At 49.7% G+C, this 22,189-nt stretch overlaps 4 protein-coding genes across 9 annotated transcripts; 2 read left to right on the plus strand and 2 right to left on the minus strand.

Annotated features, from left to right (window-relative positions):
* Window positions 1–993: 993 nt before the first annotated feature.
* Window positions 994–7,279, minus strand: Fat-spondin (extracellular matrix protein f-spondin). Of its 3 annotated transcripts, none has more exons than XM_076904044.1 (12): window positions 7,138–7,279; window positions 4,301–4,507; window positions 4,006–4,190; window positions 3,575–3,766; window positions 3,194–3,480; window positions 2,690–3,093; window positions 2,431–2,602; window positions 2,100–2,346; window positions 1,824–2,007; window positions 1,598–1,761; window positions 1,363–1,527; window positions 994–1,284 (listed from the first exon to the last, which is right to left on the minus strand). In XM_076904044.1, the coding sequence occupies exons 2-12, from the start codon at window positions 4,479–4,481 to the stop codon at window positions 1,204–1,206; spliced, it is 2,262 nt and encodes a 753-aa protein (XP_076760159.1). In that variant the 5' UTR covers window positions 4,482–4,507; window positions 7,138–7,279; the 3' UTR covers window positions 994–1,203. The 3 variants fall into 3 exon arrangements, with proteins under 3 accessions (XP_076760159.1, XP_076760158.1, XP_076760161.1); XM_076904043.1 differs by having other exon boundaries at window positions 4,301–4,489; window positions 7,113–7,271; XM_076904046.1 differs by lacking the exon at window positions 7,138–7,279 and adding an exon at window positions 6,628–6,647 and having other exon boundaries at window positions 4,301–4,489.
* A 700-nt stretch (window positions 7,280–7,979) lies between these two features.
* Window positions 7,980–14,557, plus strand: LOC143428829 (uncharacterized protein KIAA0930 homolog). Of its 4 annotated transcripts, XM_076903976.1 has the most exons (9): window positions 8,103–8,581; window positions 9,938–10,257; window positions 10,324–10,587; window positions 10,662–10,761; window positions 10,889–11,194; window positions 12,211–12,402; window positions 12,624–13,196; window positions 14,137–14,286; window positions 14,381–14,557. In XM_076903976.1, exons 1-9 carry the CDS (start codon window positions 8,461–8,463, stop codon window positions 14,419–14,421), a joined length of 2,067 nt encoding a protein of 688 aa, XP_076760091.1. In that variant the 5' UTR covers window positions 8,103–8,460; the 3' UTR covers window positions 14,422–14,557. The 4 variants fall into 4 exon arrangements, with proteins under 4 accessions (XP_076760094.1, XP_076760091.1, XP_076760092.1 ...); XM_076903977.1 differs by lacking the exon at window positions 12,624–13,196 and having other exon boundaries at window positions 8,109–8,581; XM_076903978.1 differs by lacking the exons at window positions 12,211–12,402; window positions 12,624–13,196 and having other exon boundaries at window positions 8,116–8,581.
* An 80-nt stretch (window positions 14,558–14,637) lies between these two features.
* Window positions 14,638–17,574, minus strand: LOC143429094 (arylsulfatase B). Its single transcript, XM_076904503.1, has 8 exons — window positions 17,369–17,574; window positions 16,965–17,138; window positions 16,346–16,558; window positions 16,032–16,281; window positions 15,759–15,938; window positions 15,308–15,574; window positions 14,935–15,208; window positions 14,638–14,862 (listed from the first exon to the last, which is right to left on the minus strand). Exons 1-8 carry the CDS (start codon window positions 17,477–17,479, stop codon window positions 14,694–14,696), a joined length of 1,638 nt encoding a protein of 545 aa, XP_076760618.1. The 5' UTR covers window positions 17,480–17,574; the 3' UTR covers window positions 14,638–14,693.
* Window positions 17,575–18,344: 770 nt separating this feature from the next.
* On the plus strand, window positions 18,345–20,763 carry LOC143429019 (uncharacterized). The gene is made up of 5 exons (XM_076904374.1): window positions 18,345–18,588; window positions 18,718–19,270; window positions 19,342–19,675; window positions 19,795–20,161; window positions 20,263–20,763. Exons 1-5 carry the CDS (start codon window positions 18,472–18,474, stop codon window positions 20,758–20,760), a joined length of 1,869 nt encoding a protein of 622 aa, XP_076760489.1. The 5' UTR covers window positions 18,345–18,471; the 3' UTR covers window positions 20,761–20,763.
* Window positions 20,764–22,189: the final 1,426 nt, after the last annotated feature.

Consider the following 22,189-nt stretch of genomic DNA (forward strand, 5'->3'; position numbering starts at 1 on the left):
CCGTACTACTTCCTAGATATTACGTGTACCTATGGTAATTAAGTATAATTAACGCGAACGGCCTGTCCGCGGCGCGAAATGAATGTCTCGCGATTCTAAAGGACTCCCGCGAATCTCGTCCGCTTCGTGTCCGGATCGAGTCTCGCGAGCCTAACAGACAGTAACGTAATAGTAACTATACCGCCTACGTGTATTATTTATGAGATTATTATTGTAAATGTAAAGTTAGATGTCCACTTGGCAAACGTCGTAGTGAGTGTTATCCTGTGAGCGGTTATTATTGCGAGGAAACAAAAAAAAAGAGAAGTATATATCAGAGAGAAAAAAATATAACGGAGCGAGAGTATGTGAACGGAAAAAGAAATACGAAAAGATAAAAAAAAGAAAAAAAAACGAAAAAAAATACAGAACCAATCAAGTTTTATTAACGACCTAAACCGGTTAAAAACAATAGATCATATATAAACGGAATGTACGTTGAAGACGAATCGTAGAATTTAGCGGAATTTTTTAACGATTGAAATTGATATCATTTGCGACAGCGCCAGCATCCATTCACGAGAGTTCAGATATTTTCTAGGGAACAAGCGATCTATATATCGGGGACAAGAACGAAGTGAAATGGGAGACCTTGAGTGTAGCCGTTTTGCAGCGTTATTGTTTCCCAAATTCGTTGAAGCTTTCAGAGGATCTAAAACTTACCGAAACATTGTAAGCGTTTAATGATAACGAACGACTTTTGTATAACTGTCAGGGTACGACTCGAATCATCGACGGTTCGAGAAAAAACGAAAACGAGAAACAATGAGACTACGGCACAGAGAAACCGATCATTGGACGAAATTAATTTTTTGGAAAGAACTTCTGTGCTTGTTTGTACAACAACAGCGAGACTTCAACGGTTTATCAAATGAAGATGAAAACCGTTCGATTCGTTTGCGATCGTGACCCAGCGTACTCGAACAACTCGAACGAGAGTAGGAAGATCACGAATGACCATTAATAAAATACCATTTATTCTGATACATCGGTTTATTTTATACCTCTCATCTTGTAAAAAAATATATGTATGTATATTCAGCGTTTTTATTCGTCTCGAGGATTTATGACTTTCGTTGAGAAACGATGTCTCTTGAACAATTATCCAAAAAAGCAAAAACAAGAACGCATTTTACTAACTACTAATCATGTTTCTTCAAGGTTCTATTCGCACGGCGCTAGCTGACACTTGGAACGCCGATGGAGCTTCTTCGGGCAAGGACGTCCTCCGTTTCGCGCCTCTTGCTGAACGTACCAAATCGATACCGTCGTTAATCAAAATTAATACTTTCGTTTCACCGTCGCAGGATTCAGCTAACTCACCTGGATTGTACGAACGCTAACGACACGACCGGTACCACACGTAACGCTGCAGGGTGTCCAACGTGACCAGGAACTCACGATACAATCGACGGGTGGTAGAATCGGTGGTTCCGCGTCTCGAGTTCTAGCATCGCTGAAGGGTTGCCCAGTAAGGAGCGATCTAACCTGAAAGTCATCGAACATTCTCCATCGTCAATCACTGTCCAATGCAAGTCCTGGCGAACAGTGTACTTACGATACCACAAGTGTTGTTACACTCTTCAGCAGTCAAGAAATTGTTCCTATTACCACGACAGCCACCGTAGCCGAAAGGCACGCACATTAACTTCTGAGGAACAAACGCCCATCGCTGGAAGTAACCTCTGCAGGGACCAGGATCTGCGTCCTCCATGCAGACCACTAGAAACGCAATAGTCGGACATTAAACTCCACCTTTGGGATCTTCTAAAACTTCGTAATACCTTTCGCGGTTGCCATGTCGAAGGTACAATCAGCCTGCTCCAAGCAAGGTCGTTGCTGGTGCAGTTCCACTTTGGAGAAACACTGTTCCTGCTGCGAGGGATCCACCATCAACAGTCTGGTCCTGAACTTCACCCCCTTTCCACAGCTGGCACTGCACGGCGACCAATCGGTCCAGTCGGTCACCTTGTGATACCAAAAACAATTCATATGCGATAGGACATGCTACGATGAATGCGGGACACTGCGCATCCAAGTGACAAGATCGCGACACATACCTTGCACGCAGGATCGATCTGTTCCTCCGTGCCAGGCAAACATGGCGGATTCATACATTTCTCCTTTTGAACAAGAGACACGTGAGGACACTTCTTACGACCCATATCATTTATGAACCGCCTCGTCCTCATCTGCACGCCCACGCCGCACGATGAGGAACACTCGGACCACTGACGCCAGGCGGTGGTTGCACAGACACTATGGTCGAAGGGGATGAGACCACCGTTGTCTGTATCCTCCTCGCTCCTAACGTCAGATCCGCGCGTTCGAGTAATCGAAGATGACCAGGTCTTAAGGTGGAATGGAACCAGAACTTCATATAATACTTACGAGCACTCCGGAATCGACGCGACGCACATCTCCTTGGACACCAGCTGTCTGTTGCACTTGAACATGGCTGCCTTTTCAGGCATCACATAGGACCTGGTGCGCATCCTCAGCCCTTTGCCGCAACTAACCGAACAACTGGACCACGTCGAGTAGTCTGTGGTCTGACATTCCGCTGAAGAGAGCGAGAAGAAAGGCGACGTTAAGCGGGAACAAGGAATTGAAACGATTCATCGATAAGAGAACATCGAATGGTCCCTACGTCTGACGGTATCCTCGGTGTTCTCAGCGACCTCGAGCTGCGCCAGTTGCCGTTGAAGAGTTTCCTCGTCGCAGCCACGCGGAATGATCTTCTCCCTGTTCAGGTAGAGCCTGGCCAATGGTAGCATTGGTCTTCCGGTCGGATCGTAAAACGGTGACCTGGGATCCTCAGGGTACAGGGTGGTGATCGGTTTCATCTTCTCGCGTGGCTTCGTCTCGGAATTCGGCGACATGTAAGAAATTCCGTTATCCGTTCCAGCGTCCCACGGGTAGAGATCGATTATCTCGCTTTTGGTCCACGTGCAATCTTTCCTGCAGAGGTTCAGCTTGCTGACACCGACCACCCAATCCGGAGAAGGTCCGAGCATCGACGCCACGGAGAGCAGGGGATGTTTCTTGTCCACGCTGGGAGACAATACAGAGGTAAGATCGAGATCATTTTTTTACGCAAAGCTAGAAAGAATCGGGTACAAGGTTTCGAAAGGAGAAAAATAGAAGCAGCTACCTGAAACTAGTGGTGGTGTTAGTGTTTACGTTCGGGTACCAGAGTCCAGCGGCCTTAATCAACGTTCTCAATTGATGAGAGTTAAGTCTAAGCTCAGCCTCGACACCGGACGCGGAGCCCCACTCGGCCAACAGCCGGAAGCCGTCGGTGGCTATGTGGTCCTTACCCCAGAAGGAGAAGTTCGACACGTGAGAGGCGCCGATTATATCGCTGAAGTGGGTTAGCCAGAGCGAGAACGGAAAGTCCTTCGGATGGGTCACGTTCGACCAGATTCCTTCCATCGTCAACTGGAACGAGGAGGTAGGAATTGCACGAGGTTCGCCGACACCAGCTTCGAGGCTTTGTATTTCCGTATGCTCGATAAACACTGAACGTACTCACCGAGTACTTTGCCTCGTCGCAAGCGCAACACTTGCCGTCGTCGCTGCTTTCGACCTCGGACGGCTCCATCTCGCAGAAGGTCTTGGTCAGATGTCCGTCCTCGGCATACCAGCGCACGTTATTCTCCAAGAGCATGGCCGTAAAGATAACGCACCCTGATCCTGACGGCGGTGCCCTCCACATCGCTTGGACCTGCGCCAAGGTAAGAACATTTTATTGTCTCGTTGCGGAAATTCGCGGCCCCCTGGCAACGATAACGCGGAGAGAATCAAACAGCCGACGACGGTTGGCCGTCGGCCAGCTGTTAGATATTTATCCACCCTATCTGCTTCCGCGCGTTTTCACCGACACTGTATGCACCTAAAGCTCGATACGTCTCGTTTAAATAAAAAAAAAAAAAAAAGGAAGAATTCGACTCGAACGTAATTCACCTCGCTCTTCGGATAATCAGAGGCCTCGGATATCGTGTTGACGCAGTCTTCGTTGAAGGTGGTCAGACCATCGGAAAACAGTTGAAAGTATCCCACGCGAGCTGCTGGACTGTTGGGTGCATGCTGAGAGCTCACGGATAGCGTGAAACGAGTGAACTGTTGCAGCCTCTCGTGCGTTTGCGAGCCTATAAAATCAAATTGTCCCTTAATACAAAATACACTCCTCCTCGAAAAGCGTCCGTTTTGAATATTTCTAGTAGACTAGGGCTGTAAAACGGATGGCAAACATTATTACCTCGCAAACTAATCGTGTAAACAGCGTTAGGAATATATTTGTCGGCCTCCCCGCTAACTAGTATCCTGTAGCCACCGTCGCCCGCTGTCCTCGGGGCGGAAGTTTGTTCCGTGGTCGGTCTCATCGGGCATCCGGCCTGGACCGCGATAACCAGACACGCTGTCACCGTCAGGAACAACATGGCGCAGCCTGCAATGATCGATCAGGCTCTGAATCGAATCTGACATAGCCAAAATTGTCCTTGTTAGAGCAATAATGAAACAATTCGATCATAATTATCCCAGCCAGTTGATGGTACACTTGCGTGAACCAATTTAACTTCAGACCACACCGGCGGCGGCTTACAGTAGCACAAGTGAGAAGAGTCGGACAAGAGTTTTCATTCTAATAAACGAAGTTCTAATTGCCAAAGTGTGCAACGCTAAAAACTTTTCTCGAACTGCAGTTACGTGATTTCGCCGGCATGATTGGAAATGGACGAACCGAGAGTGGAACGCGCAAACAAGCCAATATCTTCGATCTTGATCCACGCGTACGAGCGAGGCAACGAACGATGTCACGGGGTCGCATCCTTGAATTCTCGTTTCGTTTACTTGGCCAATAAAAAGAAACAGAAAAGATGGCGTTAATCAGCGGTGTCTCAATCGAGCGGGCGAGCGAATCGTCGCTCGTAACCGGGCCAATAAACCAGCTTAGTTAAAAGTTATTGCGCGTCGGTCGATTACGGTTTCCACGATCGCGATTTAATCGAGAAATCGAAAGTGCGGCTCCGAAACCGGATCGTTCGCTCCCAAAACGTTTCCTGATCGCACATCGATCCTGTCCCCCTCTCGATCGAGAGGTTTCTCCCGTTGGCTGATCCCGCTTGCGACACACGCGCGTATCCTCATATTTCGCGTGCATTCGGGACGTGACGTAAGGAACGAAGTTACGAGACGGTGTAAACTGGCCGTGACGAGAAACCCCGACGCGAGCCGCGATTAGACGAATCGTTCAAAAGCCCTCGATGATAAACGACCGTCGATTCTGGGGTCGTGCCTCCTCCACGAGGGGAGAAACACCGTAACAATGTCCCATTGAAGTCGCACGTCGTCCAATTGACGTATTAGAAGGGAATGTTCCCTCGAACCTTTTGCGATAAACGAAGGAAAAGGAACAAACGGATAACTGTACGTAACGTCTGCACAATGAACGTCTGATCACGATTCATCAAACGTAGCGATCGTTACGAAACGAACGCAACCTCTCCAGGCGGTCCGTTAACGAATTCTGAAAGACACGAGAGTGCCAGAGGGATAAAGAGAAACCGATCGAATGGCGAACACGCGCGTGCTCGAGAGATTCAGCCACGGCACAATGAACGGACGGCTAATGGTCCAGCAGAGGACTGGAGATGCATCGGATTACGCGCGAGCGTGTCTAGGAAGTGGGTCGTGAGTTCGAACCGGCTCTCGAGATCGCCATTCCCGACATGTAGGTGTAGGTTTCTAGAACGCTGGACTCGCCGCTGATCCGAGAAACAGGGACACCACATTTGACAAATGGCAACCGCCGCGTGCTTTCGCCAGGAATCGAATGTTTTCGTTTCATCTTAAGAGTCAGTCGTTCAGCGCAGGAATCATTAGCCGGCGAATTGAATTAATTTCACGAAACGTCCGTCGCCATCTATTATATTATCCCTCGCGTGGAAGGAAACTTAACAAGTGACACGCAATCGATTCATACCTTCCGACTGAATCCGTCAAGTGGGAACCTCGCCGGACAAACGAACGACGAATCGCAAACCCACGAGCGCTCGTCGATTGCGGGAACGTTCGGCCATCGCCGAGCGCAGGGTCTTCGCGCCCCCGACCGATTCCGCGTGACTCAGAAAGAAGCCTCCTCTGTAATTAAAATTAATAACCGTCGCGAAGCGTAGCGTCAGGGGAATTTTCGAAACCTCGAGAAATCGACGAGCCGATCGTTCGGTTTATCGGGAAGGAAATTAACGATTGCGCAAGTGGTCGTGTTTGTCCGTTTGCTCGGAGCCTCGTCACGGCGCAAATATAGCTGCGAGGAATAGATAAGCGAATGGTTACAAGGGTGCGCGTGGATCGGAGGAGCACACGAAATCGCGGATATCGAACGAGAGAATGAAGCGAGACGCGAGATTCTTAATTATCTGCGAGGCGAGGTATTCTTAATCCACGTCAACTACCACGTCGAATGATCCAATTACTCGGCCGAGGCGGCAACGATCGTCCGAGCCAATTTACTCGCGGACTCGTCGATCGTTTCTGCCGCGAAATAACGAACACAACGAGATCGCACCGTCTCTGGCCACGAACCTTGACAAGCGACAGAGCTTCGCGGGTGTCCGTTGCGCGCCGTGCAAGGTTACGACCGGTGAACTTCGCGTACGTCGCCGGCGAATTAGAACGGACCGAGTGTCGGCGGAGGACGAGATGCTGCTTCTTTTATGAGGCTCGCCCTTTCACAAGCGCTCGCGATTCCACCGCTTCGGGGTGTTTCGCTCGCGGCCAAATTCGAAGCGGCGAACATTTCACCGTCGATTACTTAACGGTGGGCTCGTTTAAAAATCGACGCGCACGCGGGCGTCGGGACGCTGTACCCCGCTGCGTTACATTTCGCAACAGAAGTGTTGCTCGCGGCTTTGTTCGCAGTTAGAATGGTAATAAAGTCCACTGAAAACGTCCGCGAAGGAACTAGGCACGGAACGAGAGAGCGCGGATCACTTTGCGATCGATCGAGGACCGCGGAACAGCGAAGCGTCACTTCGCGATCGATGAGAGAATTTCGTGTGATCACGCACCTGCCTCGATGCTGCACGAAGACACGATCACGCGTACTCTTTCGCGCAGATGGCCAGCAAGAAGTCGGGTCGCGTCGAGCGTAGCAGAGTATGCGGGATGTTAAGTAAGACTGGTGAACGATCGTGAACGACTGAACGAAATGACGAACCGGACAGCCAGTATCGCGAATCAGGAAAGTCAGCGGCGGCCGCTCGAAAAAATATCCGCTCCGGAAGTACGCCCGCGTCTACAATTTTTTTATCGAATCTTCGATCGCTCGTTTCTCTCCCTAATTTTGTTTCTCTCCGAGATTTGCCTATTTTATAATTTTCCTATTCAAATTTTCCATTTCGATAAACGAAAGATTTAAAACGAAAGAGTTATAAGAATTCGTTTTTATTCGTACCAACGTAAACATTATTCGCCACTTTAAACATCTATTAACATTTTTATCAAGTATTTTATTTTCTTTTTCAAAGAAACATATACGCGGCGCCAAAGTAGCAGACGTCAGTCAGCAGCCATTATCTGAAGTCACGAGGTCAATTTCGGATCGTCGTATCTCCCTGGAAGTGGCGTTGTCTTCCAGATAACGCGTACCAGATAAACACCCACGTTTCCATTCGCCTAACTAAAACGACCCACTTGAAACGCAATCGTCACCCTCGTACCTCGTTTCCATCGATCTTAAACCACCCCAGCGCTCCTCTCGATTTCAATCGTCTACTCACCCTCCGCGTGCCCATCCGCGCGATCCTCTCGACGCTAGATCGAGAAAAATAACTCGACTGTGCGCCACTGAAGTCCCTTTCATTTCGCCGTTCGAGTCGTCGGCGAGTTGCCATCGAGAGGAACTCCGTTCGAAAGGAGCGCGCCGCTGGCGCGAGTGAATTCCTGCGTTGGCTCGCATGCGCGGAATTATCGACGAGTCGAGTCATCGGCTCTGTTGCCTGTCCGTCCGTCGTAGAAGCGTGAACTCGAGCGTATGCTGGAGACCCTCTGACAGCAACGACAGCAGTAGCGGTGGATCGTGACGCGAGGCGGTATCATTTCCTTCGGTTCTTGTCGCGAAAACGCCAACAGAGGAGAAGGAGAGAGGCCATTATCGTGGCAGCTATGGCATCATCCTCGCGGGCGACGGTGTAAAGCTCCGCTCTAGATCGCCGGAAGAAGCGTGGATCCAGCGACGGGAGGCATGACGTCGATCGCAGCCGGTACGCGATGACCTCTGTCGTTCCGTTCGGTTCCATCGCGACCGCGTCTCGACCGTGATTCGACGGAACGCGCGCGTCGCGTTCGTTGTTTGTGTACGTGCGACGACAGCTGGGACCGAGGAGGGAACGCGGACCACGAGGGGACCACCTGGGTATGGCCACTCTGGCGGGCAACTCGTCCTCGGGCCTGGCCAGGCCGCTGACCATGCTGGAGCAACTTCTCGAGGAGATCAACTTCCAGCGGACGAAGGAGTCGCGGCAGGTGCTCAAGGACGGTTCGTATCGCCGCGTTCTCTTTTTCGAGTACTCAGGGGAAAGAGAAGTAGAGCCGTCGAGTCGACTCGAGTTTAAGCGACGTTTACTGAGGTCCGAGGGTGGCGAGTGCACGCGACGAGGGTGTGTTCTTCGAGGGAGCGGACCCTTTGTTTGGTGGACGCCGCCAGACGAGGGTGATTCCGCGATCGATGGGTGCGTGAGGGGAAAACGAGCGAAACTCCTTCGCGTATTCCTATGGTTTTAGGGACGCTCGCCTACTACTGCGACGAATTATTCTCGAATACAAAGATGTAGGTGCAGGTGGGATGCACATGTGTAGACTCGTGTTTTCAAGAGTATACGATATGCGTCGCGGCTGGTATAGTTGCGTGCGATCTACCGTGGAAGGTTTGATCGAGTTGAATATATTTAAATAAATTTGTATTCCGAATAAAGGTGGCACGTCGCGGTGGAAAACAACGGGAGACGCACCAAAACAAACGCGATGCGTGGTTAAACACCCACGGATCTGACGTTCCTCTTCAGCGTCCACGCAGTTGTCGCGCGCTATCATTTTTCCAGGTCAACGATTCTTTCCCGATTCCGACTATCGACGAGCTAAATCTAGGTGTTGGCCGCGCGAAACGTACGCCGAGCAATTGTTAAAAACTCCGTCGTTCTATAAATGCAACGTGACGTAACGCGGTGTCGAGAGGAAATTAAGCGCACGATTCACGAATGAGTCAATTCTAATAGCTGGAGTGCGGTTGTCTGCGCGTTCATGGCAGATCGAAATGCGTGTGGAAATACACAACGCGTAAAATACGTAAAAAGAACCATCCCATTCGAAGAGCGATGTTTACACGGAACATCTCATTATTTCTCTTTATTCCAAAGATCTGTCGAAGATACCACTCGCTGCTCGCCAACAATGAGAACATCCTCAGGCAACTATTTATACGCGAGATCGCGAGCATATTTCCGCTTTAAGGTAACAGGCGGAAAAGGTCAACTTTCAATTAGAAGTTTAATAAAAGCACGCAACTCCAGGTTTAATAAAAGAGGTAGGGAATCGGGAGAGCTGTCGAGCTGCCAATGGAGGCTGCAATTAAGTCCTCGCGGAACGTTCTTATCGATTATCGATTGCTTCCGCCGAGATTCGGTCGCTTTAGTCCGTGCTCCCTCGAGAGGATTATTTTGTTCCGCTGCTCGTTCGCGGATAAGATCGGGTCAGCCACGTTGCCGCTCTTAATTGAAAATGCCAACCCTATCGTTCATCGCGTACATCGAGAACCCCTCTTTCCTTGACGAACTCCTCCTCCTCCTCCTCATCTTTTGTCTTCTATATCGACTGAAATCCATCGTATGTGTTACAGACTCTGGCTTCGTGATTCTCCAAGGCACGACCTACTGGACGGACCTCTTCGTCAGACACTTCCTCTTCCAGGCGGAGCACACTATAGACGGCGACGATCTGTTGTTCTTCGTCCGCAGGAAGCACGTGAAAACGTCGTCGCGGTACCTACCAAAGTTCGAGACGGAGGTGGACGTGTACCGGAAGGACAGCAAGAAACTGCCAATCGGCGATCCCGACATCGATTGGGAGGAAACCGTGTACCTGAACCTGGTCGTACATCAGTTCGACTACACGCTCACGTTGGCGATCTGCACAAGGACGAGCCCCAAGGAATTGCAAGTGAGTCACCACCAGCGACGGCTCGCTTTTTCGTATCGACTTTCTAACGCGGTGATATAATCGCAGGTATTACGGAGGCACTCGCAGAAGGTATACGCGAGCCCGAGCCGGCGTCGAATGGACGCGAAGGGCGATCTAGAGGAGATGACGTACCCGCACATATGTTTCATGGTGGACAATTTCGACGAAGTATTCTGTGATATTCTAGTCAGGGACGGGGAGATGGTGTGCGTGGAATTGGTCGCTTCCGACAGAGAGGGCGTCATCCAGGGCGTCATCTTCCTCGGTTCCATCAGATACGACGCGTTGAAGAAGGTGTACGACGCGAGGGTACGTTTAATATCATCGAGCTCTCGTTCATTTTACGTAGCCACCTCCTGAGAAAAGAACGCTTCCACTTTCAGTCCAGCCTGAGCACCAAAATGGCGCAGCGTATGACCTTTGGCCTGTTCTCCGGCGCGGCGTCGCAGCGGATAGAATTCGTTCGAATGAAGGGACCCCGCGGTACGAGATCGCCTCAGTAACAATCGCAAAAACCTTTTAGTTCTGTTCGTTGCACGCGTCGACGACGTGTCGTCGCTGCAAATTCACCAACACGCGACTAAGCAGACGTTCTCTCGTCGCGTTTCAGGCAAAGGCCACGCAGAAATGGCCGTGACGAAGCCAAAAGGTTCAGGCGCGGAGACGCCCACATCAGAGCCCGGTTACTGCGCCACGGATTCTCTCTGGGACGCTGACTGGGACGACGCCGAAGAGCTGTTCATGTATCGACATCAACGAAGATTGTCCGACCCCAGTGCCAATCTGAACAATTACGTACGCGGCGGATGGAGAACGAAGCCGGACACAGCCGCGACGAAGGCCAGATCGGAGAACGAGGGGCTGGACTCGATGGCGAACGGGTTGAACGAGATCGAAGCCGGGGACGTTCGAGATGGTAACTAAAAGTAGAAGCTCTTCTATCCTACCCATGGAAATTCGTCGAATTTAGACGAAAATGGGGTTGAATGGGGGTCGCGGGCAAACAACGACACGCATACTCTTGCTCTTTCTCTCTCTCTCTCTCTCTCTCTCTCTCTCTCTCTCTTTTTCTATTTCTCTCTTTTTCACTTACCTTCTCCCTGTTCTCTCTTGTGCCTGCCGCCCTTCATGATCGACTGCGCATGCTGTTGTGTTACGTATCTGTGTACTACTTGCACATTTCTTTCTCTCGATAGCTAGTTGGCCCTCTTACGAGTCGGTCTCGACTTTTAATCGATTCGTTGCTGTTATTATTATTCGCAGAGAGATATATGAACCTGTAACATAGCATTTTTGTTTCTACGTCGCGTTCGAGTGATTCTTTCGACACGTTGCGATCGAGACGCGATAGCTGTGCATGCCACCGAGCGCTCTTTTTCTTTACCACGCCTCTGCGATCCGAGTATACAATTTGGTTCGCTCGTTCGTCAACGAGCGGTCCGTTCAAGATCGTTTGCACGCGGTCACAGAGGCGCTTTCTTCTCCGTGGTTCTCTTTGCTCGCCGTCGCCGAGTCGCGAAAGCCTCGGGATCGGTCCGGAGGGACCGAGTTGATTCGTGCTCTTGTATTCCCTCAGACCACGTCAGTGCCACGAGACGCAGTGTTTCGATACGTTTCCAGATTAGCGTTCGAAAACCGCAGAGAAAACGAAACAGAGATCATAAACGGAAACACGTCGAGGAGAAAACGGCCGTAGAACACCACCACCAACACCACCACTCGCGTATCTCGTACATTTTTCATCACGAAATGGACTAATCGCTTCGAGAAAAAAAAAAAAAAAAAAATAGAGAACAAAAAACAAATACATACATACATAGATAGAAAAAAAAAGAACGAATCGAGAAAGAAACCGAAACGAGAAAAAAAAGTAAAAGCAAATGCCTTGTGTCTAATCTGTGTGACGTGCCATGCCGGCTCTTTCCTTTGTAGCCGACCTACAGGATAGCAGCTGGGGCGGCCGGGGCTCACCAGGAAATCACAGGAGTCCTCACGCCAGACGACGAAGATCCCCGCATCTTCCCGGCAGACAACAATCCTCAAAGCAAAAGCAACGTAACTCGTGGGAGCGTACCGGAAACGAGAACTCGCCGAATCGCAAAGAGGCCTACCACGAGACACAGGGTGAGCGTGCTCCTGCGCGTCCGAGCCGCGTAACGATCGTTCGTCCCTCGTGCACTCGCTCTGGTCGATCAGGAAACGGGGGAATCACGATAGGGGAACGGGAAGAAGTCTCTCGCGTCGGACGCGAACGGAAACGAGCCGGAAAGCGAGAGGGACGAACGACCGCGAAGGAAACGAGAAAGTAGAGAGAACGCGGCACGAGCGAATGTGTCTGGTGGCAGGCCTCCGAAATCACCGGCACAACAATATCGAGGTAGGAAGCGAGATACTCGTCCCATCCGCCGCTTGCCTCACGGACGACAACGTCCGACAGAAGCTGGACGCTGGCGCGATACTGGTCCACGGCAAGGAGGAACTGCCCCTCGGATACGAGGTGCCGGACAATAACAGGAAACGAAGGCCGTACAGCACCGGGCAGATCAATCAGGAGCGGATCAATAATCTGGAGAACGACGAGGAGCATCGACGGCTGAGCGACGACGAGCTGGTCAGGGTGCGCCGCAACGACGGCCGCAGGCGCCTCCGTTCAGCTGGCTCCGACCACGAGGAGTACTACACAACCGTACGGAACAAGAACAAAAACGACGACCAGTTGAGAGATAAAAACGCGAACGCGCGTATCACGCGCGGGAACCTGACCACGCACAGGCAGAGCGCCACCCTGCCGCGAAGGAGGCGAAGACGAGCGTTGTCGGGCAGCTTCGCGGGCAACCCACTACCCCCGCATCGAGTCACACCAGACGGCACAGCAATCTACTATTGGTGCGAGCTCCCGCGCCGCCCCGGCTCACAGGGTAAATTCTTCTTCCCCACCCTGACCGACACACCTCTACACCACCCTACATATATATGTATATATTTATTGCTAAAACGATCACACGCGACCACGCGTTTACAGCCACCACGGGTTGCTCCGTGAACGACGCGTCCCTCTCGTCCGTTACGCGCGATTTTCGTTTCTGTAGAGGAAGCTAGACTGGTCTAGTTAGCCGTCGTTCACGGTTCAGCCTGTGGAACACCATAAAGAGCAGTCACGCTATATCCATTGTACTCGATCCGTACCGCTCGCGTGCATTCATTCCTCCTTAGAAAGGTAAACTTGTACAGCCACGCTCAGCCAATGACTGTGTTTATGAGGATGGTGAAATGAATGGTGGCAACAGGGGCTGCGATCCTGAGGCTATCGAGCGGCGAGCACCGCTCGTGTTTCGTAGTGCTGGTGGTGGTTTCTGACGGTAATTGGTCCAAACGATTGACAATGGTTACACACCACGTGAACCGACGAAAGCAAAACGACCGTTTCTATCGCGCGAGTTTCACCACCGGTATAAACATAGTCATCCTCAACGAGGAGGCAAAACATTCGCCAACACCGACAGAACCGAGATAGATCGAATAGTATCGATTGGAAAATGAAAATCTGAACGCCTGTTCACGGAAAGAGGAAACATCATAGTGCATCTCTGTTCGTGTTGTCTGTTCTACGCACCTGTAGCTAATGTGTATCATTGTACCACCTCTACATACTATCGTGCTACACCTGTTCGTCCCTGCCAAACGATCGAATCCACCCCACCCAGATTCGTTTCTGTCCCTGGACCCGTCGTAGCTCGTCCAACCCGTCCTCTGTGGCCGACACGAATCATTCCAGGTTGTCAGAACCGTAGGTCGAGCCACCGACGAAGCGTCGAGAGTGACTAGCTATAACCAGGTTCGTTCTCTGTGTGCTCGCAGAGCTGGACGACGGCGCTTACAACCCGCTGTGGACGATGCGAGGGTTCACGCAGACCTTCCACTTCTGGAAGGAGACCAGACGGGCTCAATCCGTTCCATTAAACGCGTTTCTCACGTACATTACCTTACCCTGGTGGAGCATTGCCAAAGGTGCGTAACTGCTCGCGTTTAGAGATAATTAAGAAACTGGACGAAGAAGAATGTCGAACACCCGCGTGAAATTTGCCTTTGCGTTTCTTTTCAGATATTCTTGATCATCGAGAAGGACCTATTCTGACGTTCTAGCCAACGCGAGGACGTTTCGTTTTCATTTCGAACGAGTCTCCCATTTATTTCCTCACTTTGTACGCACTCGGATAGAACTGTGGCCCAACAAGATCGAAGTGTATAGATTAAGAAATAAACGAGATACTATTTATAATCCCGCTTGAGTCGATACGATCGAACAATACCGTAGAAAGGGATCGACCAACGTCGTAATCTTGCGCGCACGAATGCGAATGTACTTTGGCGAACTTTATTCCTTTACCCGCAGCCTCCCTCGAATTCTCGCGGTTTCAGCTGACGTTATTCTCTAACACGTTCCGGTAGTCGCCAAAATTGGTCCACGTGTGGTCCCACAGCTCTGGATCGGCTCTACTGTCCCATGGGAGGTTACCAGGCCGCACCGCGGTAGCGTTCAATCTGCTCAACTCTGCTCGTAAACGATTCACCACGCTCGGATACCTTCGACGCAACGAAAAACGTTTTTACACCAAGAGAAACTCTCGCCAGTTAGGCAAACGTAATTTCACTCACTCGTTTATAAGATTATTGTCCTCGCAAGGATCCTGGCGAACGTTGAACAAGCACGGCGCCTCCAGAGGCTTGCAGAGCGGCAAGCTATCGTTTTTCACAGGACACTTGACCATGGCTTCCTTCTGGAGCCTGCGAACGGTGTCCGCGGACAAAACGGAACCAACGCTGGCCACTGCTCGACTGGCCGTGCTACCTATCACGCCTCCAACGTCGTACACCCATTCTCTTCCGGATGGACCGTACCATCTGTCCCATTGACCGTTGTACGTTGTCCCTTGAACGTCACGAACGACGTACAGATGAACGAACGAACGTAAGGATGCATAGATCGTACGAAGCTTCCTGGTGGAGGCGATGCGCAATTACTTTTTACCCTGAATGAATTTCCAGTCGTCGATCATGATTCCAGCGATGGCAAAGATGTCGTCGATATTGTGGAGAACAGTGGTGCGAGGCGATTGCGTGTCCTCGCTCAAGGCGCGCCACATGTCCATACCGTCGATGTTTAAGCCGGACGGATCTCCACCAGCGGCGGTCAAAAGCGTTGGTAGCCAATCGCTGATGTGAAACAATTGATTGCTGATCCTTCCGGGACGCACCAGCCTCGGGGACCACAGTAAACCGGCCCCTCTGACGCCACCTGATCAAAACCAATTGGTTAATGCATCTGCAACGAACGAGTGTGACTGTAGGGAAGAAGCAGTTGGTCTTAAGCGGTCTGTGTCTGGCTAGACGCGTCAGGATCTACTGCCGCGGTTTGACTCATCGCTACCGTAATCTACGAGGTTCCCAAATGGGTCTATTCGAGTATTTTTGATTGGTACCTTCCCAGAGAGTGTTCTTCGTGCCTCTCAGAGGCCAATTCGAGGCGGCGTTCAAATTGAAACCGGCTGGCGGCCCGCCGTTGTCCGTGGAGAACACGATTATGCTGTCTTTGAGCATCCCCTTCTTGCGCAACGCCTCGACCACCTTGCCGACAGATTCGTCCAGCTTGCTGAGCATACCTGAAACGAAGTTGCGATGTCTCCTCTCGAGGAACCAGCGATCGAGGTGTCGCCAGGATCATTTTAAATCGCGGACAAGCGTACTCTAGTTACCAGCGAAGCGTCTGCGGTTGTAGTCGAAGATGTTGGTGAACTTGGCGACGTCCTGATCGGGCGCAGGCAAAGGATTGTACGGATTCCCGGAGTGTACGGCTCCGTGAGCCAAGTAGAGGAACATAGGACGACTAGAGTTGTGGTTATCGATTAACTTTACCGCTTCTCTCGTGAAGATGTCCGTGGAGTATTGCCCGTGGAGGTCCCAGGCTGGTTCCATCCCTCTCCTCATGTCGAATCCCCAATACGGCTACGTTCAGGTGTCAATTCAGATCGTATCGAAGCTCGAGTCGATGGAACGCCGGGTTACTTACAGATTCCACGGCGGTGTGATCGAAATAGTCTTGGTGGCCGCTCCAGAAACCGATGTGCGAGTCGAATCCTCTGTACGTGGGCGTGTACTCTTTCGTGTAGAAGCCCAGGTGCCATTTTCCTACGATGTGCGTGCTGTAACCGAGCTCGCGAAGGTACTGCGGCAGCAGCTTCTCTTGAAGAGGCAGTCCCCTTGGTTCGGCACACTTCAGAACCTAATCACAGTCATCATTTTTCTTTGACGATATCAACGTACTCGTTCGCATTTATTTCGCGCGATCGCTGATCGACAAAGTTGTTCGATCCCCGCGATTTCTACGGCACAGAAATGGCAATGACCTATGCGATTTCGTAACGGAAATAGAAAAAGGTCAGCCGTTCTTTTGCCAATGTGCGACAGTGCGAGAATTGAATAGTTCACGTAGACGCTAGAAACGATCGCCACTCAATCGGCACGTGACTATTTCAAGGAAAATCCTACGATCCCCTTGAAACGCACAGTACAGCATCGTCGTGCCGTAACTAAACACGAGAGAACGAACGTTGCCGCTGTACACAGTTATAACCGTTTTATTTACAAGCTGATTGCGCGGTTAAATAGTTAATGGCGGAGTCACGTACCCCGTGCTGCATTCCAGTGTGAATGGGATGCTTGCCAGTCATCAGAGCGCTCCTGGACGGCGTGCAGATCGGGGTGACGTAATACCGGTCCAGTATCAAACCGGTGTACGCGAGAGCGTCGATGTTCGGCGTAGGGATCTGACCCGACCCGCGAAATCCAACGTCGTTCCATCCCTGTGCAACGAATTCCGTCCAATTAATTAACATTCGACCTGTAACCCGGTTAACCAAACGAATCGTGCGAGCAGTAAACAGCCTAGCAGCTGAAATTAATTTGCAAGCGTTGCATGACTAGTCGTTGCACTGTTTTCCTCTCCGTCGTGGCATCCGTTGCAACGTGAAGCAGCGACGTAAGCGAAGCAATCGCAGAAAGCTGACGACTCGTTCAAAAACGAGTATCTCACCAAATCGTCGGCCAGGATGAACACGATGTGCGGCTGCACGGTGGAACCAGCGCAACCGATGGCGAACATCGCCAAGCAAAGGGAGAATGCTGTTCTCTTAGCCCTCGACATTCCGCTCGACGTCCACCCGGAAAATGGCTCGCCTTCCAGGGACCTGCAAACCGGTTTCCTCCAGACGGTACCACTTGGCCGTTTCTGTCTCGCACGAGTCAATTCTTCGAAAAGTCTATTTGCAATCGACGCGGGTAACAACGTACGTTCAATCGCGCTCTCGATGGGAACGTTTGACGACGGTCTTTCGCGGTCTTAACTGCGCCACCGTATGCAGGATGGTACCAAGGTTGGACGATACGAATGGCGTTACGATAACAGAGAGATAAACGGGTGGATGTAGATTAAAACTGACGGATTTCGTTGTTATCCAGTGAAGAGCGACACGAGAGACGAGCACTATGGCCGGCAGCCGTTGTTAAACTGCCTGCGAGTCGTCCTCCTCCACGCGTCCATGGTGGGGCGAGCCTCCCACCTTGAAGAACGCTTAGAAGAAGCCGGGATACCGCTGAAAGGACCAGGATTTTTGGACACCGGGTCGTTGACCGCCGACTAGGGACCAGTAAATGTAATTACAGGAATCCTTTGACGAACGTGTCCAAATTGTAAAGGATTTGATCGATAATGCCCGGAAAAAGCAAAATGTCGCTCGTTCTCGTCGCAATTAGACCTTATCGGTCGCATTTCGGTGAAAGCATAGGCCACTATCTGGTCGTGAAAATGGAGTCGGGTCGATTTAGATGTTTATCAAGCGGAACGGTTACCACGAACAGGACGTGTCTTTATTCAGAGAAGCGACCGTTTCAGTAACCACATCGTCGTTCAACAGTGGCACTGTGGCGAGCTTTTCGAGGGACTTCGAGCCAAGGATCGAGCCTGCGGAGGCTACAGTTATCGCCCAGCGGGAATTACTCCAGGAAAGGAGTCTCGAGCGAGCGGCACCGCTCTCGACGCGGTTGGAATTGAGTCTCATTAGCATCACTTGACCCACAGTGCACGAAGCGAGGTTGTTTGTTCCCAGCGATTGTTCCGCAGGAAAAGTGACGACGCGCATGCTAATCGTGCCGCGAGCTATGCTCAGGTGGAGCATCGTCCTGTCGCTTACCACGCTGATTAGCAACGCGAGTGCGGAGAAGAAGGTCACTTACGACGATCTGGTCCAGCGGACGGTACTCGAACGTGTTTCTTAACTTTCCACCATTAAAATTCATCTTTAACGATCCATGCTAGCATCGAATACATCGTTTGACGATTGCAGAGGATAATGTAAAGGGTTGTCAAATTTCGCGTGTCCTCAGATGACCATCGTTCAATCCTGCGCCGTGTCCGATCCAAGCGACGTCCTTCTACTAGCCGGAGATTACGAGCGCTTCTTCGAACGATCGCTCCTCGAGGATCTACCCGTGGCCTTGATCTCGGAATCGAGGTCGACCGCCCCCGATCACATCATCCTCAGCAGACACTCCTTCGAGGCGTTCAAACAGTTCGCTTTTCTGCGCGTGCTGCACAGATTGAACCGATTCGTTGTAGTCGCATCCTCGCAGTCGATGCTCGATCTCCTCCTGATGACCATAAGGAACTCGCCATGGGCGAACCCCAACGGTCTCCACGTTCTGATCGACAGGGAGACCGTGGAGAACGGTTGCGCGAACGCTTACAGGTTCCTGTGGACAGGCTGGATGTACGACATGCTTCGCGCGATATTCGTTTGCATCGATCCTGTCGAGGGACTCCTCATTTACACCTACAATCCGTATTCCAGCGAGGCACCAAGTACTTGGCGGCACGCTGGAAGCTTCGAAGGTCGCGGTGGCCATCCTTGGACTTTACTCAAGAGGAAGTACCAATCTGGTAACTAATATTTCGAAGAATACCATCGATAGTGTACTTGTTGATTAATTTAAAGGGTACTGTGTGCGTAGGCTCGAGAATGTGCGTCGATTTGATGTTCGACAAAACGAGGAACCTGAATGGCTACGAGATCAGGCTGAACGCTGTCGCCTTCACGCCCTATCTCGATATCCACCCAACTAAGAAGGGCTGGGATCAATTTTCTGGTGATAACTGGGAGATCCTGAAGATTGTGTTCCAGAAATTGAACGCTACCTTGAACGTAAACGTGCATAATGGTACTGTGTACGATCTGGGCGGCTTGGACAGCGAGGGGAACGTGGTGGGAATGATGGGAGACGTTGCCACTGGGGTAGTGGACATGGGAATGAACGCGAGGGGACTCTACGCGATGTGGAAGGTCCAGTACGTATCGTTCCAGTTCTGAGACGAATGTAGAGCATCGTTGAATGGGATACGAAGCGTTTAGACGATGTGCGATCGTGACAGAGCGATCGTTGTATTGTAGTTTTATTTTATTACAGGTACACGTATCCTCATGTGACAATCAATCTCTGCGCGATCACCCAGAAGACAGGGGAGATATCAGAATTCATCAAGATCTTATCTTTCATGTCACCGCTAGTGTTCTTAGGAAACGTTGCTATATTAATGGTCGCCAATTGCATCCTCGCGAAATATCAAGGGTTTCTGCCAGCGCTTCTGAATATATTCCGTCTGATAACCTCAGTATCGGTACATGGACTGCCTAACAGAAGTTCCATCAGGATCTTCTTCTGCATGGTGTTCGTGCTGAACTTGATAATGAACGCGTTGTTGGACAGCAATTGGGCCTCTCTGATCACCGTTCCTATTCCTCAGTCGAAGATTAGGACCTTGGAAGATCTCAAGGTACGTGATCGTTTAAATATGCCACTCCCGTGAAATGTAATAGGAGCGACGAGTAAATAATTGACGGAATTGAATTAAATCATTTGTCTCGTCGTTTAAAGAACTCCAACTACAAGATCCACAGCTCCAAGTATCTCCTGAACATATTTCACGATCCAGAGCTGCGCTCGAGGATCCAAGAGGAGACCTACGATGGCTGCAAGCAGCGCGTACTCGAATCACGTTATTCAGCCTGTTTGGGGAACTGCCTTCATCAGACGATGAGGATCCAGAACGACCGCCTCCAGCGTTCCAAAGCAATAATGCGGAACAGGCAGGTGTATGTGACCAGAGAAAATTGGCCGCTGTTTAAAGTCGTAACGAAACTGATCCAAGCTACCGTGGAGGCTGGATTGGTGGGCATGTGGCGAAGGCAGAACACGTACGGATTATATCTGAGATGGAGGAGGAAGCAAGTGGAGAAGAAGAGGAGATTCAGGATCTTGGAAGTCAGGCACGTGTCGTTCTGCTTCTACGTACTTGCCATTGGACATTCTTGCGCGATCTTGGTTTTCCTTACGGAACTTATTATTAAGAAGACGTATAATCGAAGATCTTGAGAACAATCGACAAGTTTCGTTCGATTAAATTACAGAATTTTAAGGTACTGCTGATTAAATAAAGAATTTCCTTAGTTTTCATTGAATAGAAAGAGTCAGATAAATTATATCGCCCGCTTTAGAGGTAAGAGAGAGAAAGATATATAAAAAAAAGCTAGAAGAAAGAGTGAGACAGTTGATACCGACCCTACTCTCAAACTCCTAGCGCCATCCTTGTAAAAAGTGCTCAAACTGGTCGCACACAATTATCGACGGTTCTTAAGAAGTTCACTTTGCTGTCGATAATTGTGTGCGACCAGTTTGAGCACTTTTTACAGAGATGGCGCCAGGGGTTCTAGAGTAAGGTCGGTATTATCTGTCTCACTCTTTCTCATAGCTTTTTTATATATCTTTCTCTCTCTTATCTCTAACGCGGGCGATATGATTTATCTGACTCTTTCTGTTCAATGAAAATTAAGGAAATTCTTTATTTAATCAGCAGTACTCTAAAATTTTATATCGATATTCAGTATTTATAGGGGAATTATTATATTTTTTATATAAGTATACCCTTAAACTATTTAATTCCATCGATAGATAGAAGAAATATTATATTACAATTATTTGTATTTTATAAAACTTAAGTTCTATTGTAATTTATTGTACATTTTATTAGTTTCATTGTAATTTATTATATATTTCAATAGTTTTACTGTAATTTATTATATATTTCCTTAGTTCTAATATAATTTATTGTATATTTTATATTATATACCATATGTTACTACTATATATTATATTATAAGAATAGTTTATATCAATTCGCCTGTAAGTTATAAGACAGTTCCAATAAATATGCATTACTGTTAATTATGCGTTTAATTATTTAATGACCTATCCACCTATCCTAGAATGTTCTCCATGTTCTTTTTTCGAATACCTCCTCGCACATCATATTCTCCTGATACAAAGTCCAAAAATCGAGTTTTCAATTGAAAAATCACTGAATCTTGGCGGTTTCTGGAAATTGACGTCACTTCCAAGAATCGCCGAAATTCCAGGAATTCTCGATGACGTCATTTCCAAGAAGTGGCACTATTCGGATACCTCCTATGACGTCATGTTCTCCTGATACATTGCCGATTTTTCGAACAAAATCTTGAAAATCTGACTTTGTAACAGGAGAACATAAGTGATGAGGAGGTATGCGCGCCACTTCTAGGAAAATGACGTCACTTCCAGGAATCGCCGAAATTCCAGGAATTCTCGATGACGTCATTTCCCAGAAGTGGCACTATTCGTATACCTCCTATGACGTCATGTTCTCCTGATACATCGTCGATTTTTCGAACAAAATCTTGAAAATCCGATTTTGTAACAGGAGAACATAACATATGAGGAGGTATCCGAATAGTGCCACTTCTTGGAAATGACGTCATCGAGAATTCCA

Source organism: Xylocopa sonorina, chromosome 11, assembly GCF_050948175.1.
Source record: "Xylocopa sonorina isolate GNS202 chromosome 11, iyXylSono1_principal, whole genome shotgun sequence".
Taxonomy (NCBI): Eukaryota; Metazoa; Arthropoda; class Insecta; order Hymenoptera; family Apidae; genus Xylocopa; species Xylocopa sonorina.

Excerpts from the sequence above, each read along its gene's own strand:
- Fat-spondin (XM_076904044.1), bottom strand. The coding sequence starts at position 4,481 with ATGTTGTTCCTGACGGTGACAGCGTGTCTGGTTATCGCGGTCCAGGCC. Across the intron at positions 3,481-3,574 it reads GCGACGAGGCAAAGTACTCG|TTGACGATGGAAGGAATCTG; the intron begins GTGAGTACGTTC and ends TCCTCGTTCCAG. Across the intron at positions 2,008-2,099 it reads AGATCGATCCTGCGTGCAAG|GTGACCGACTGGACCGATTG; the intron begins GTATGTGTCGCG and ends TGGTATCACAAG.
- LOC143428829 (XM_076903976.1), top strand. The coding sequence starts at position 8,461 with ATGGCCACTCTGGCGGGCAACTCGTCCTCGGGCCTGGCCAGGCCGCTG. Across the intron at positions 10,588-10,661 it reads AGAAGGTGTACGACGCGAGG|TCCAGCCTGAGCACCAAAAT; the intron begins GTACGTTTAATA and ends TTCCACTTTCAG. Across the intron at positions 13,197-14,136 it reads GCGCCGCCCCGGCTCACAGG|AGCTGGACGACGGCGCTTAC; the intron begins GTAAATTCTTCT and ends GTGTGCTCGCAG.
- LOC143429094 (XM_076904503.1), bottom strand. The coding sequence starts at position 17,479 with ATGTCGAGGGCTAAGAGAACAGCATTCTCCCTTTGCTTGGCGATGTTC. Across the intron at positions 16,559-16,964 it reads ACACTGGAATGCAGCACGGG|GTTCTGAAGTGTGCCGAACC; the intron begins GTACGTGACTCC and ends GACTGTGATTAG. Across the intron at positions 16,282-16,345 it reads ATCACACCGCCGTGGAATCT|CCGTATTGGGGATTCGACAT; the intron begins GTAAGTAACCCG and ends ACCTGAACGTAG.
- LOC143429019 (XM_076904374.1), top strand. The coding sequence starts at position 18,472 with ATGCTAATCGTGCCGCGAGCTATGCTCAGGTGGAGCATCGTCCTGTCG. Across the intron at positions 19,676-19,794 it reads TACGCGATGTGGAAGGTCCA|GTACACGTATCCTCATGTGA; the intron begins GTACGTATCGTT and ends ATTTTATTACAG. Across the intron at positions 20,162-20,262 it reads GGACCTTGGAAGATCTCAAG|AACTCCAACTACAAGATCCA; the intron begins GTACGTGATCGT and ends CGTCGTTTAAAG.